This window comes from Danio rerio, chromosome 12 (genome assembly GCF_052040795.2).
Source record: "Danio rerio strain M-AB ecotype USA chromosome 12, GRCz13ab, whole genome shotgun sequence".
In the NCBI taxonomy this organism is placed as follows: Eukaryota; Metazoa; Chordata; class Actinopteri; order Cypriniformes; family Danionidae; genus Danio; species Danio rerio.
The window spans coordinates 33,430,415-33,447,778 of NC_141032.1; the positions used below are offsets into that span (position 1 = coordinate 33,430,415).

General features: G+C 39.3%; 1 protein-coding gene across 43 annotated transcripts in view; it reads right to left on the reverse strand.

Moving 5' to 3' along the window:
- Positions 1-17,364, reverse strand: part of tcf7l2 (transcription factor 7 like 2) — a 122,112-nt gene that overhangs the window by 83,359 nt on the left and 21,389 nt on the right. For 34 of the 43 annotated variants that reach the window (NM_131259.3, XM_087274626.1, XM_087274627.1 and 31 more), the window contains 1 exon segment: positions 5,047-5,148. The exons of the other annotated variants lie outside the window; for them this stretch is intronic. In NM_131259.3, the coding sequence (NP_571334.2) occupies positions 5,047-5,148 (102 nt within the window). 43 annotated transcript variants of the gene reach the window in all.

A 17,364-nucleotide genomic window follows, 5' to 3' on the forward strand; every position in this document is an offset into this window, starting at 1 on the left:
TGACTGCGTGGGGCTAACAGGCTTTGGAAAGCCTGCGGGGCTCTTGAGGACTTCAAACATCCTGGCACTGCCTTCTATGGGCGTGACAGAGGCGAGAGGGGCACTTCCTGCACTCTATTCATGGAGCAGTGTGGAGGAGCACCTCTGTGGACACATGATGAGTCTGTAGCAGAAATACGGCTAATGTGTGACTACAGTAGTGTCTGGGATTGATGGTAGTGTTTGCTAACTTGTTTATGGATGTCTGTGTAAAAAATTATTACTTCAAATTATAGGGACATTTATGAAACCTATAGAAGGTTTTCGGCATTAAATAAACAAAATTTTTATTTTTTTACTTAAATTAAATATTAATTAATGAATATGCAGTAAATATTGTAAATATCGCAAAAAATAGTAGTGGTAGAGGTTGTGCTGAAGATACTTATTTAAAACATTAAGAAATGACAAAACTTCTGAATGGCAGGCCTTATCCTTTTAAATACCAAGCAAAATAATAATAATAATAATAACACGTTTGTCAACTTCTAGAAGTATTTATGTTTAAAAATATATACGAAAATCTTTTACCGACAGTGCAAAGAGATGTGGTACAGGTGAAATGAGTAAGCTAAATTGGCCATAGTGTATGTGTGTGAATGAGTGTGTATGGATTTTTCCCAGTGATGGGTTGCAGCTGGAAGGGCATCCGGTGCGGAAAAAAATATGCTGAGTAAGTTCATTCCGCTGTGGCGACCCCAGATTAATAAAGGACCAAACCGAAAAGAAAATGATTGAATGAAAAATCTTTAGCTAGACTAGCCATTCTTAGCAAATGGCAACAGGTCCTTCCTCCATCACATGACATGTGTGTCAGAGAAATCTTTAGCTGCATAAAACTTGATAAGTTAAGATGCTTACTTGCAGGATCTCTCAAATCTTTTTACAAGACCTGGAACCCTGTTTTAGACTGTATCAAAGGCTTACCCCTATTCAGTTGATATAAGCTCTAATACACAGTAAATAACTGGAAAGAGACAATATTGACTACTTAACGCTAATTTTTACTCTTTTAAAGTTTTACTCTTTTTATGTAAACTTGCTCTATTATTATTTTATTTTATTTTTTTAATTTATTTTTTATTAAATAAAAAAAAAATTCTCTCTTAGAGGATACGTTTGTTTTTAATTCATACAGTTTATTTATTTTATTTTGAGGGTTTAGTGGAAAAATAAGAAAACTAGATGATTTTTCCTATCTTGTATACTACTATGTATACTGTACTACTATATATATATATATATATATATATATATATATATATATATATATATATATATATATATATATATATATATATATATATATATTATTTTTTTTTAATAAAGTATGAAACAAAATAAATAAATGAATAAATAAATAAATAAATAAATATGGCAGATAGAAGTCTAACAATGATAGAATAGGTTTAAAATATAAATAATTATTATTAACAATTAATTACTATTTTATTATTATTATTATCATTATCATTATCATTATTATTATTATTTTTGAGTATGCACATACTTAACAAGTCACCAATGTAGCTGCAAACCTTGGAGTAAAAAAATATATAAATGTACTATCAATATTTTGTTTATTAGTAGTTTATTAAATTAAACAATATTTCATATTTCAAACAAATAATTTTTTAGGCAAGCAGGCATCCCAGATGTGACGCTCAAACTGTGGCGCTCATACAAAGAATGTCTTGAATGCTGTCTACATTAGAAATAACCAATGTCAAGACCTTTTTTCAAATCTCGTGATAGACATAAAAGATTTAAAAAGTCACTTCAGTAATAAAACAGTTACAACAGAAGTGCGTATGAAAAGAACCATATTTAGCACTCTGAACCTGGGCCGATAACTGTATTCTTCTGCTTTGTTATTGCCACTTAGGTGAAGTATTCGTCTAGTATGCGCTGCTTCATTCTTTTTCAACTATATTTGCACTTATTTGTTGTCTCTTTCTCTACGTCTTGTTTTTCTGCCTGCCCTTTTACGGTATCTCCTCGTCTCTCCTGCTGTCCACCTGTGTGTTTGTATCTCTGTCATTGGTGATTGTTGGGTCACTTGAACTTCGGCTTATGTTCCTTATCTCACGCCCATCGGCGCTCTCTTATCAGTCCACGGCAGACAGGCGTCTTCAGAGCCACGGGTCAAGGTGGGCAGGTGTTCTTCCAAATCGACAGAGAAGAGACACTACTGTTTACCGTACAATTTATTGATAAGGCCTTCACGTACGGCAGTATATAGACCGACTGAAGCAAAAAAAGTAAGTAAATAAATAAATAAATAAATAAAATACAGCTCAGGGCATTCTGCAGTTATCTATCCCTGACAATACCAACTGTCTCCAGATAGATTCACCAACGGCATGATGCAAACCAAGGAAACATCAAATCAAACAGACGTCAGCACAAGAGAGAAAGAGCACAAATGGGAGAGCGAGAAAGAGAGAAAGGCAGAAAGATGAAGAAACTATGCAAAACACCAGGTTTAATTGAGAGTTCAGGTTGCATATTGTTCAAATGATACGAATAAATAAATTCCAGTGAATTGATAACCACGCCACACAGAGCAAAAAATAAATAAATACAAAATATCCCTCTTGCACTCTTGCTGTAGGTCTTTAGGGCTGTTTTTAAAAGGCAATAGAGAAAACTGCTCTGTGCTGATAAGCATTTACAGCCCCATGAGTCACAGGGATAAAACTCAAGTGCAGTATTTACCTGAGCCTGTTCTTAACTACCTCCCACACATTTAATGATTCAGAGAGGGAGGACAATCATTTTATTTTCTTTCTTTTTCCCTGTACACACATGGGATGGTTGCCCTGTGTTTAAAGGCAAAAAATAGTTTACTACAGTTTCCGTATTAGACAGCCCTTAAGTAGAAATACCACTTCATACATTAGAGGGACTATTTATAGTTTGAAGTGCTATGGAGCTATTTAATACATCATAACATGTTAATAGCACTTTAAATTGATGATCAATATAAACAGTGGCATTCAAATGCTTTGCCATCACAGGAATACATTTATTTGATATGTTAATAATATGTTACATTATTACTACATTTTGTATTTCCAATATATTGAAACATACACACTGTAAAAAAATCTGTTATTTTATGAGGTTTGTCCGGCAGCTGGGGTGCTGAAAAAAAGTTAAATGATGGCCGTTAAATTACAGAAATTTACTGTAAAGTAACAGACATTAAATTACAGAAATTTACTGGAAATTCAAATTTAAGGAAATTTCTGTTATTTAACGTCCGTTATTTACGGTGAATTTCTGTAATTGAACATCTGTTACTTAAGGTTAATTTCTGTAATTTAACATCTATTAATTTACGGTAAATTTATGTAATTTACCGACGTTATTTTACGATGAATTTTTGTAATTAAACATCCAATGTTTTACATTGAATTTCTGTAACTTAGCGTCCATTATTTTACTGTGAACTTCTGTATTTAAACGCCCGTTATTTTATGGTAAATTCCTGTATTTTAACATCCATTATTTTATGGTGAATTTCTGTAATAGCTTCCATTAATTTACAGCGAATTTCTATAATTTAACGGTAATTATTTTTCTTTCTTTTTACGCCAGTTTTTACATATACCGTAGGAACAGTATAACGGAAGATTTTACTGGTTTTAAAACCTTAACTTTTGGAAACACCGGTATGCCTAGAAAATCGTCCCATGCCTAATGGGCAACATCATTACTCTGACTGGAATTCTTAAGATTTATGTCAATTTTATTGTCACATTTTATGACATCATGTCCTGTTTTTGGGTTGTTTAGAAATTTTTGTTGATTTTTTTTCCCCAAAAATATCTCTGTGAGCACCACACTTCAATTGGTGAAGTAAATTGAAACCCTTTTTTTCAGCAGTCTTGGTCTATTTGTTTGGTCTATCATACTTCAGATGCAGCTTACACACAGCATTCAATTGCACTAATATAACAATTATACCAAAATTAATGTTTAATTAACCAAATCTACCAACCTTTAACACAACCTGAATGTTGCAGCCAACCATCATTTTCTTCTTGCACTTTTACTTTAGCCATTAAAAGAAGAATTATTTTAACTGTTAATTTTTGGTCAAGTTTTAGTATCACAATTCCATATGTGTGATCAAAAAGTCACATTTTGACTAACTCAATCCCTTTAAAATGCAGCTGGGAATGCATTCCTGTATATCACAGCACCACAGTAAAACAAATGGTAAAAACAAACAACCCACACCTATTTAAAGTAAGAACCACTAATAAAATTTAGCCTGGTATGTCCAAAAGCACACTCTGTTTATCTCTCTAACAAAATATTGCACTGAAGCCAATGCATTATTTTATTGGATTCCTAAACTTGACCTTGGAGGCACTCAGTTGTGCCTGGTAACTATGGAAACGCAATGAAGCCCCCAAACTCCTGAACCACAATGGAAAGACCAAAATCAAATTTGGTCTATTGTCCAAGGAAGTGAATCAATAACCTGAGGTTTTAACACTGTAACATTATTTCTGCCCAGAAGCATGGCTAACCTTGAAGAGTGATAAATTTAGCGTTAAACACATGTATAACAGCACCAGCGGATCCAGCACATAAAACAAAATAAACATAGCATCCCTAGTCCACACACTCATTCCCTGAACCAAGCTTAGCATGGGTGTTAATTATCCGTCTCCACTGTAAAGATGGTTTGTCCTCTGCCACTTTACAGCATAAGAATTGGGGAGAAAACTCTTCTGAGCTACACATGTGGATATCTCACCCTCTTGTGTCCATAAAGAAGCCATATTAAAAAACAAAAGCGCCCATATGACATATAATTTTCCAACGCAATCGGATTTACAGTTACTTATAGGTCATCCCATTGACAGCTGTGAGTTAGGAGAGGAGCGTAAGGTCCCAAAGCACCAAATACACAGGATACAGGAAATTTTCATGGACTGTGCTGTAGAACAAAGAGCTTTGTAAATGCAATGACTCATGAGTGTTACTTACAACGATGTGTGCTGGAGATGGTGACCTGGCATCTTTAAGTGCTTGTCTACTCTGAAGACTTCCTGCTTGAACATCTAGCAGGGGCCATTTCATCTGTAGATACTGGATGGCAGAAAGAAAAGAATGGAGAAAAACAAAAGAAAAACATGTTAATAATGCAGAAAACAAAGGGAAACACAACATAAGAGCTAAAATATCCCAAATAAAAAGTGACTGTGACATGAAAAGAAAAAGTAAACAAAAATAAATTATGTCAAAAAGATCTGAGGTCGAATGATGCATGAGGTGGAAATCCTTGACAGTTGAATCTAATGATTAATTGACATCTTAAGGCTGTTTATACTTCTGCATCGAGTGATCAACGTGATCCACGGCGCCAGCCTTGTACATAGTCGTGCATTTATACTTCTGCATTTATACTTTGGTGTTGCTCTGCAGTAACCCTTCCAAAACGCTAGCTGGCAGTAGGTTTTTAACAATTCTGTGTCGAGTTTTTTTGTGGGTGTTTTGTTTTTCTAAACACTACCTTTATGTACAAGCTCAAACTCGCTCATTAAGAGGCGGGAATCGGTGGATGTGCAACAACATCATGAGGTTAACACAAAACAAAAGTTTTCATCTTCCTTCACGAGACTTGACTCTTGTAAACACTCACTCCATCGGGCTTGGAGCACTCAGCATCACCAATGCTCATCACCGGTACCAAACCGAGCAGATTACAGTACCAATGACAGTACGGTACCAATACAGTACAGTACCATTTACAGAGCTTGCGTTAGGCGTTGTTGTGATATGTAGTTAAATTTTTTGAGAAGTGTGCATCAGTGTCTGCGACAGCCGTGGCAAGGGATATGCGCCTGCGCAAAAGATGCACCGGACCATACATGTGCGCTTGAAGCAGAAGTATAAATCAACCTTTACGCTTGGCTTTCATTTAAACCATTCTTCTGAATGACAAACTCAAATGCATTAGGGTGGATGTGTTCACTTTTCTTTCTGGATTAATCATGCCCAGATGTTTTATTGGCCGCTGGAATTCCAGGTGGACTTCAGCATTTTTCCCAGTACACATAATAAGGGTGTGACGTTGAGTCATCGCAGAGACTGTCCCCATGAATGATTGACCTGGACTTTATCAGAGGTGCATACACGCAAACAGCCCTTTTATGAACCTTACATGCCTCTTAAAATCAACATTTGACAAAAATCTTCATAATCACCATGAAAAGCTTGAAAGCATTCTCAAATTCTTCCTTTAAGTTGTAAACCTCCATAACATTTTGAAAATATAATATAAAATTAAATTTGGAACATAGCTTGTAATAAAGCATACATACAAGACATTAATATACAAAACCTTAAGAATATAAATATCTGAGATTCCTATCCAGTTCACTCAGTAACACAAAGTCAAAATGCCATTCTATCTTTCCTCTGCCCCATTTACAGAGCCCTGAACTCTGACATGGAGTCCTGCTGATAGACACCATTTCTGGGGTCATATGTCTGTTCCCACCAATAGACTGCAGGATCTACTTAGCAAAACCCAACCTATGCAAAACATGCACACTGTGTCTTAGAGATCACATGCTGAGGCCCATTACAGACCTGCTGTTACTGTCCCAAAACTCCTTTAGCTAATGTCCATCAGCCAACGACAAGTGAACTTGACCCCTGAACCTTAACCTGTCTACATGGAAGCTGAGAAGACAACTGGCTGTCAGTGAGCAAGTGACCTGTACTCAGACGGTACTCAGAGTCATGAGTGTTTCATCTTAAAAAATATGAAGGTCTACGCACTCAACACTTAAAGTATGGCCAGTGGATTTGTTAAATTACACAGGTCAGGGGTTAGCTTGGTCTTGCTAATATTTTGGGAAACCTGAAAAGCAACTTTTACTTAGTTTAAAGAGTGACCTTTGGAAACCGCTGCTCTGCTCACTGGCTAAATTAATTCAAATAAGTATTCAAACCATCTATGGTGCTAAATAGGAGAGTTGGGTGAATTTGCATGTGGGCTTGGCTGATGCCAAAACATTTAAGAAAGTAGCATTTAAAATTATTTAAACAAAATTTAAAACAATGAAAAAAGAATGGAAAGAAAGAATATAAAAGAAAATGTAAGAAGGAACGAAGACAGGAATGAAGCAGCTAAAGTTCAATTTCTTAACCTTCTTAACCAATTTTGGATGCAGTCTTAAGTCCATAACATAAAAAATGAATTTAGAGTACACTCCATGTGAAAAAATAGTGCTCATTTTAATACCTAATGCATGCTGTGCTATACTTTATCAGATCCCCGAAGGAAACTTCTGACAAGTCGGTCAGCCTTGTAACTTGGCCTCTGATGCAGTCAGGACATCAACCACTGGGCTCCAATTCAACTAAAAAACTTGGCCCAAGCAAACCACAAATCAGAATCAAATTCATCACTGTGCCTGACCAGATCCAGCCAATTGAGGTATATTTTTTAGTTCCCACTCTCCATCCAATCAAACAGATTCATCCCTTTCATTCCACTAGCATATTAGAAGGGTTTGATCGACCTCGCTGACCTCCTTTAAGACTTAACACTTCACTTAAGGACATTCCATGCTTCAGTTTTCCAGTGATAAAAAACAAAGCAAAAACTTGTCATTACAGCAAGTACCTTTGAAGGCGAAAACATAGTTTAATACGTTTGTCTGACTTATTTTCTAATACTGTACATTAAGAAAAGAACAGAATAAGTAATGATCAGAGATGATTTCACAGCAAGTTGCAGTCCTGTTGCCATACCTGCAGGGACCTTTGGACTACATCAGAATCAACTTGAACATAATTACCTCCAACTAGCTGAACAACTGCTGGAATGCTGAAAATAACCATTGACAGGTGGACGGGAATGACAATCTTGAAGATCCTTTTGGGATGAGCTCATGTTTAATGCAATGAGAATGTGCAATAATAACAAGTGTACCAGAGGCCAGGTGACATCCTGTGCTCCAGCTTGTGCTATTCAGTTCAGATGGGGTGAAAGGTGAAACCTTGGCTAGTGTGGGTGCTGAAAATCGAGTGCACATACCCTGACAGGCATATCCACTTCAGACTTTTCCCTTGGTCTAATCCCTCCTGCAGGTTTTACAAGCATGCCAAGGAAAGCTGAGCCTAGACCAGTGCCAAAGACTCAGCAGTGTTCTCTCATAGTGCAACCCTTTCCACCACCCCTGGCCCGCTGACGAATGAACCACTTGGGTTTGAGAAGGCCATGACCCTTGACCTCTCCCTGCCTCTTCTGTGCCTTCTAAAAACTCTCCAGCTAGGAGGCCCCCTTCCACGTAACTCAAGTGCTATTCTGATGTGACAAATTGCTCTGGAGCTCCAGAGAACTCTGTACCCTCCCCCAAATCTTCAGACTTACCCAAAGTGCTCACTCTGTCCCGGGGCCCCAACAGCAGGGGCTCCCCTTCGCTCCCCCACCCTTCAGCGAACCCTCAAGCCCTGCTTCGCCTTCTACTGCCTTGCCTTAGCGCAGATACAATAGAAATGAATGACTCAATTGTCTCTGATGAAGTGAAAGACAAGGGAGCCCTCTAAATCCTCCCAAAGGGATGAACTCTCCCTCTGTCCCTCTACTGCCTGGAGACTTCCGGGAGAAAGAGACAGAGTCAGAAAGACAGAGAGAGAGAAAACACCAGAGACCTTTATTTAATCTGGTTTTCTGGCTAAATCTTTTCACCTTCACCAAATCTGAGTTTTGCAAGCTGACCTTTGTAGTGACACTTCATTCTGCATGGAAAAAAAACTGGAAATCCATTTGACATTGATATGCCTTCAGCAAGAGACATGTGGATTGTGGAAGCAGCCATAACAGTAAGTAAACTAGAGCAAACAACTAAATGTGATAACCAAATTTAAGCCATGTAAATGATGTGTGTAGTTTGTTTTTCGGATTAAGAGCAAAGGCTTTACCACAATCAGACAAATCAGATGTCTACTTTGCCAAAGAGGAATGTGGATATATTTTCAGCTGTCCAGCGTAGGATGAACCACAGCATCAGATATCATTCCAACCACATAAACAATGCTCATAGGGAAATGTGAACACGGCAAGCACCCAGAGGGCCAGGTTCTCACTAGAGGTGCTCAAATAAGCAGAATATCCCAAACCATCTGTGCACAGGGGTTAAGGACAAATGAATAACTACGACTACAGCACATGTACCAAAGGTGTGAGAGCTGACTTCTTGCTAACTGCAAGAATAAAACAAAACAAGAAATAAAATAGTAACTATGCAAGTAAACACAGAAGAGGTTGGATGGTCTAACATGTTGTAGAGCTCTATGAGATTGAATTTTATGATCACTTCTTTCACAGTAACTTTCTTGTTTCTTCTCTCTGTAAACAAATGAAGCATTTACAAACCGAAGATGCTTCCATATGTGCTTGTCACTGGTTATGGTTTGAGATCCAAGTAAGTTTGCATACATATTGTGATATATATCACTCCCATTGAACAAGAAACAATAAAAAGCCTATTGTTTTGTTCACAGGTGCTGAAGAACAGTCATGCGTGGATACATACAGACCAGCACTTAATACACCCACTCTCTCAAGAGAAGAAATTTTGGGGGGAAAGGACATAATAATGATCCAGACAGGCTCTTTGAAATTCACTGATCCAAAGAGAAGGGATCTGCCCATCTGTGAGACTCCCATCTCTGGAGAGGTAGAGAGAATGAGAAAAAAAGAAAGAAAGCACGTGTTTGTGTGTGTGTGCCCCTGTCTGTCTTTGTATGTTTGCTTGAAACATTCAAATAGCCTTCATTTCGGATGGATGGAAGCATGCTGCAGGTGGGGGCTAGGGATGGAGGGGTGGAAGAGGAGGAGGAGTAGCTCAACACTAGATGAAACTGAAAGTTAGTCTACACGAAGGCTCTTCACACTTGCTTAGTTCTTCTAATACACATTTTATGAGTAAATAAAGGAAAAAAAGAGAAAAGAACACCCCACCAGCTCAGATTGCCTGAGGCATTCTGCAACCAGGAAAATAAAGCTGGAATGTGGGCAGGCCTGGGGTTTGTGTGCCCCGGGGCGGGAGAGGGTCCGCGGGGCCCGTATTTACTCCAAAGCTGGAACCGCTGGGGGGTTCTCAGCACACTGACAGCACAGAGCCAAAGACCCCAGCCTGATCTCCTCCATCCCCTCACCTCTCACCTTGGTCCTCTTCATATAAACTCCCACTGACATTTTTCTTTCTCACTGCCTCTAAACCTGTTCATTCAAACATTCTGTGAAATAGACATCTTTTAAATCTTAGGCCTGAAACATACAAAAGTATGTGAACACACATGCTTCAAGCAAGTATGATTTGGTGTATTTTTCAAAATGACGATAGTACAATACAATAGCATGAATGCACATTGTTTTCTCAGCACTGCCCCAAGGGTGTAATTAAAGAAGCAGATCATAAAGACAAAGAATTGTGATTTAGTTCCAACATACATGTTTATGTGAACAAAAGCATTTGGCTTAAGGCTAATTTATACTTCTTCATCGAGTGATCAGCATGAACCGCGGCGCCTGCCTTCAAATCAAACTTAGTCCTATACCCATAACCTAACTTATTCCATTGTTTCGGACCCACAACTGCAAAGGCTCTATCGCTCCTGTATTTGAGACGAGATTGAGGTACTTGCAAAAGATGGCAGTCGGAATAGGATCTAATCTAATATTTATCAGATTGGAAAGATACGGTGGCGCTAGGTTATACAAAATTTTATAAACAAAGAGTAAAATGTTTTAATCAATTTGGAAATGAACCAGCAACCAATGTAGAGATCGCAATATTGGTGTAATATATGGTCATATTTGTGGCTACTAGTGAGCAAACAGGCGGCCGCATTTTGGACCATTTGAAGTATATAAATAGAAGATGAGGGTAGACCAATATATAAAGAATTACAATAATCTAATTTTGTGGAAATAAAGGCATGGATAGCCGTTCTTTTGGCTTGTCATCGTAGATGATAGAAATTTGAACTTACTAAATTACTTATTTGTTTGTAAACTTTTAGACTACTGTCTAGTAGAAACTCAAGATTTTTCACTTCAGAGGTGAGGTAACAGTTTTATACACCAAAATCAGTAGGTGATAGTCATTGCACGTAGTCGTGCATTTATACTTCTGGGTGCTGTTTGTGCTGCTCTGTTATAACACTTCTGAAACGCTAGCTGGCAGTTGGTTTTTATGTTCCTCTGTGTCGAGTTTCTTCGAGGTTGTTTTGTTTTTTCTGAATGCTTCCTTATTGTTCAAGTAGCTAAAACTCACTCATTCAGAGGCGGCAACCGGCAGACATGCAACAACTTTAATCATAAGATCAAAACAAAATAGAAGTCTCCATCTAGAGCTCCTTCACGGGACTCGAGACTTGTAAACAAACACTCCGACGAGATTGCGCGACTATCACCCTCGACCCACACTCGCTACAGCTACCAAGCTGACCAATCTTGAGCTTGCGCTTCCGTGTCATTGTGACGTGTAGTAACAATTTTTTAAAGGTGTGCATCAGCGTCTGTGTCAGCCACGGTGAAGGCTATGCGACCGCATAAATGTTCCAATGACACTGGTCATTCTGCTGTAATTCCTTAACTGGTCAAATAATTTTAATTCTGCTATCATTGATTCACCTTCAGTTTATTAAATGGGTTCAATTTTCATTGAGTCTGTTTAATTGCTACAGTACTGTCAAAACCAAGCATTTGCCTTAACCCTAACTTGATTTTTTACCTAACACTAAAAACGTACACGAACATATAAAGTATAGCACAGTAGCACAAGATGCATTTGGCTGAACTTTTGCTCTGTTTGCATAGCAGGTGTTGGCCCTTGTATTAGTCAAACAGCAGCTGATTCACCTGAAACATTCAGACTGTGTTAGGCAAGAACTTCAGTGCACACATACAACCAAGAAGGTCATAAAAACATTCTGCCAAGCCTCAAAGCCAGACTAGCTCCTTAAGAGCAGCCGTCCTCCTTGCTTGATGAGGCAGTAAAACAAACAAACCTTCTCTCTAGAATACAGTTATTGGACAGAGCGACAGGTTCCTCTATAGATTCCATGATTGCTGACACAGCATTTGGTGCTTGCACAACAGAGGAACACAGTGTATATCCATTCAAATTTCAATTAAGGAAAACCAAGTTTATGTGTGTTTTGAACAACCTTTTGTTACACCCAAGGGACATAAAAATTATCTGAAAAATAGAAGACAAACTGTTTATGAGCTCTTGAATATTAATCATGTGGCTTGACACTTGACCAATACTCCTACCTGGTTTGTTGAGCAAGGCAAGTTGAGAGCTTGTTTTGTCTTAATGTCGTTTTTTATGGTCAGCTACAATTCATCTAATGAGACTCTTGAATTATAATTATTATATCCCAAAAAAGTGTGCCCCCCTGCCTCTACCCTTTCTTCCTCTTGTTCTCTCTCGTTCTCTTCTGGCTGATTATGGGCCCCTTAAGACTGCCCTATAAATAGCACTGCAGGCTCTAGTTGGTTGGTGTCTCCTCCAGCAGGGCCCATAATGAGACATAGAGGCAGCTAAGGTCTAGCAATGCACCCAAGAGCTACACACTTACACATCCTACAGTATTTTCACAACAAGAATTGTCTTATTCCTACAATATGGAACAAACCGACCTCCTTGCCAACAACGCTTACTGCAAGGTGTGCCTGCTCGTAGGACCTGCAGAGTTAACTCTGGGTTGGCATGGCGTTTGGACCGGAGCTCATGTTTAAACACACATTTTCAGCTGTGGGTCAGCTTTAGTGTAGTCAGGGGTCACCCTTGGCCACTATGAGGGGGTAATTACAACACTAGTGTACACTCTCAAGTTCAAAATAAAGACCAGTTTCACCTCCTGCAGCAACAACAACCTTCAAACGTGTTCAAACCTACACACACAGAGACATACACACACAAAAACAACCTTGAAGCACTACAAACTCCATATTCATAAGGTTTGGTCCCTGAGTGCATCTGAGCACCATTATCTGCCTCAAAATTCAAAATGGTTGCAGGTCAGATATGTCTAGGCAGGACACCCTTCAGATTTTACCCCACAACATAAACCCTTACCATACTGAGGGAACATCAAACAGGCACAGTGTAGAGCAAACACTACAGGCAGATTTATACAGACCAGACCTTGCTAGCTCTCAGCTACCTGCGAATTCGTATTTGATGGTTATTTTTTGCACTATGCAATACAGGAATATTTTTTGTATGCAATCTATTGATCTGAATTGTCACTTTTTACCTAGCAGTTGACTTTAATGGTTATTGGCATAGGGGACGCAAAGAATAACAATGCTAATGACCTGTTCTTGAGCCTATAACTACCTTCTGCGACAAGGCCGTTCCTTTGCTCTCAAATAAATAAATAAATAACTGGTTAATAGAGCTCATTAAAATGGAGGAGGCATGGATGACAATAAGACCCAGGGAAGGTCATGCAGTGGGAGCTCCGGGCAAAGCACCATGGGTGACGGTGCGACCCCTCTCTTCTCCTCTGCACCCCATGAAGAGAACCCTTCACCTCCAAATAAACTGTGGTAATGATTTTACAGTAATGCACATCAGTGATGCCCCTCACCCCAAAAAAAGCTTCATGAGCACACATAACCCCTCCTCCACCTCTCTGTTAATTACTGTAGACATCCATCCACAAACAGCAGCAACAGACACCATTACACGTAGCAATTACTGCTGAATCTTTAATGCACTCTTTAAGCAACTCTCACCAGCTCTGTGTCTCTCCCGGGTAGACAGCAGACCTGTCTTCTCAAAGCATAAATGGGGGTGACGGGGGCACTGGGACAAAAAAAAAAAAGCTCAAATAAACTTTAAAAAATGCCTGCATTTAAGCTCTTCCACTCTAAAAGCTTAAGCAGAAACCTATTTTCAGGTTTATTTTCAGGTTTATGGTTGTTTTTCTAATGATCACGTTGGGTCTGCAGAGATTAGCTGAAGGTTCTTTCTTTGTCTGTCTGTGTGTGCATGTGTGTTGATTAGAGTTATATGTGTGGCTGGATGCAGATGGGACTAATGCAGGAAGAAAACTCATCGTTACTTTTAGATAAACACTAACTCCTGTCTCATGCTAAGAAGTCTGTTTATGTGATGCTTTAAGTACATCTGTATGCAACTTTTTTTGAAAATAAATAAAGGTTAGGGCAAGGCAGTGGCGCAGTAGGTAGTGCTGTCGCCTCACAGCAAGAAGGTCGCTGGGTTGCTGGTTCGAACCTCGACTCAGTTGGCGTTTCTGTGTGGAATTTGTATGTTCTCCCTGCCTTTGCGTGGGTTTCCTCCGGGTGCTCCGGTTTCCCCCACAGTCCAAAGACATGTGGTACAGGTGAATTGGGTAGGCTAAATTGTCTGTAGTGTATGAGTGTGTGTGTGAATGTGTGTGTGGATGTTTCCCAGAGATGGGTTGTGGCTGGAAGGGCATCCGCTGCGTAAAAACTTGCTGGTCCGCTGTGGCGACCCCGGATTAATAAAGGGACTAAGCCGACAAGAAAATGTATGAATGAATGAATGAAAATAAAGGTTAATATGAGATGGATGGATGGATGTAGGGTTGTAACGGTATGAATTTTTCACGGTATGATAATCGTCTAAAACAATACCACGGTTTGACGGTTTCGCGGTATACGGTATGTTACAAATGTTACAAAATCATAGAACAGTGAAGCAAATTTGACTTTTTCCAAATAATATATTTTTAGTTACTATAAACAACACCACTTACAATGAACAAATAAAAATAAGAAAATAATAAATAATGTGTCAAAGTCCAAATAAAGTCCAAATAAACATGGTGCAAATCCTCAGTAAAAAATAGATATAAATATTTACTATACTGTAAATAGTTACATAACAAAACTAGATTCAATATGGAACATCCTTAGGTTTTATGTGCCAGCATGGATATGGATGTGGTTGTATGCAATGCAGACAAACAGCTGCATCTTCATTTGCGTCTTTTGAAAACAGCAAGAGCAGCAGTTCGTCTTTGCTGTGTCACTGTTTTGTCATGTTTCTGTGCTGCTGTGCATGCAAAAGTACTTAGTATGAGAATTATTTCATGCAAAACTTTTTTTTTTTTGCGTTTTATTTAGCCGCGCATAAATGTATGCCTTTCTCTCATTCCGTGTTGTTCAAAAAGCTTGGTCCACAAACAAAAGCGAAACCTATGCTTATTGGTTGTGATATAGCGAGTTTGAACCAATCTGGGCATGGAGGAGGGACAATGCATCAATGTATCATGTCTGATTTGTCCGGAGACACAGTGACGAGCGTTTCTTTGTCAAATCAGCGTTGTCAAATGTTGATGACGTAACCGCACTGATTCCGGAGCCTCTGAAAGTCCGCGAATGTTATGTGATACATCACTGGAAAGCTAAGATTCTCTTCTTTATGCCAATCTTTGAATTGTATGAATCGGATCAGCGGATCAAAAGTTATTAAACATTTAAGAGCAATACTTATTTTTAGCCGCAGGCGGCTGTCTCGGTCTTTAAGGGTTAAAACCGTTGATATGCAATTGTTCATGGTATGATAATCGTGCACGTTCAAATCGTGGTAAACCGTCATACCGGTATATTGTTACAACCCTAGATGGATGGATGGATGGATGGATGAAAATCCCAGCATCTACTGTACTTTACTTCATTACTTGAGCTTGTTTCTGATGTCCCAATCCAAGTGTGGCAGCAGTTTTATGACCTTATTGAACAGCAATAAATTAATTCCAAGTTGATGAGCATTTGCTTCATAGCATTTGCTTAAAACTAACCCGGAACAGGTAACAGACATGGAAGACACGTGCACCTGAGCTTGCATGTAGCTGCATCTCTGTCTTATTACCTGTCTCCATTCTGTCCATTGATGCAACTCATTGCAATGCTGCGTTAACAATGCTCCGGCTCTGTTTCCAACGTATCCTGCATGCAATGCTGCAAGACACGGACATGCAGATTTATATGGTTTTGGGGGTGGGTTTTGTTTTTTTACAGATGTGTTCTATAAAGGTTAACATGCACTGGAAAAAAAGCCTTGGCTACAAACTGTGTGTTTTTGTCAGCTGGGGGAAGCAGTACAGAAAAAAAAGCCCTCAGCCAAGCCATCAAGTTGAACATTGAACTTCACAGTAGTAGCTGCCTTTCTATGCCTCTCCTTTTGATGTTACCTCCAAAGCAAGGGATCAAAGGCTTGGAGTGTGGCGTGGGGAAGTCCCAGGCTCTTAGCCTGGCAGCCCGTGATATATGCAAAAGTCTATGCCAAAAAGAGAGAGAGAGAGAGAGAGAGAGGGAGGGTGGGAATGCAAGCTAGAGACAGCAGGCTTGTATGGAATGTGGCTAAATAGTGTGCTTTGCTTTAACGAACTCTGAGGTGATGCAATCGTTCCTTTCTGGGTCTTTTACAGTGAAGTGTTGAAAACAATGAGGGCGTGCCGAGAGATAGGCTCATGGGCACAAAATGTGTATGATACCTCACCGACCGATCCACTACTCCACCCCCCTTCCCCTCACACACATTGTGTCATACTCACATAAATATACAATAAGACGTCCGACTTACAGCAAACAATGGCGGATAAAATGCTCCCCTTCACAAACCAACACAAAAACAGACACAAGACCCACACATATAGATACAATAGGCTCAGCTCAGGTGCATTTAAACCAAATAGCCCCTGCTTGGAGATTTTGCACACACACACATGCACAAATATAGGTCTACACGTGCACGCATACACACCCTTTCCCCAGGGCTATAGGATTAAGAGGTCTGTCTGGCTGACAGCGAGCCCTTCCTTCCCACGTACCCTGTCAATTCCCTTCCTCCCGCCTGCTCGGCCCCTCGGCCCTGCTCTGCCAGCCAGAGAGGAGGACACACCTGAACTTGACATCGATCTGCTTTTCTCAGCACCACACACATGCAGAATCAAACACCACAATACAAAATCATTGTGCTTGAATGAGGCGAGGATGGTACTGAAAGTAGAAGAAATGTGAGGATATGGTGATGACTGATTTCAATTTTGAATTTGAATTGATTTATTTGACATGCACAACAATACATTGATCTTAAAAGGAAATATGCTTTAAGCCAAGTTTTAGCAAAAACTGCTATTTTCCACCTGCAGCCCCTGGACAGGTAGATCTCAAGCCTAGCGGAACTATGCGCTGACAAATAGCATCGACGTGCTCATGGCGACCCGAGTTAGATTTCCGGCTCAAGGTCCTTTGGCGATAATTCCACTTTCTCT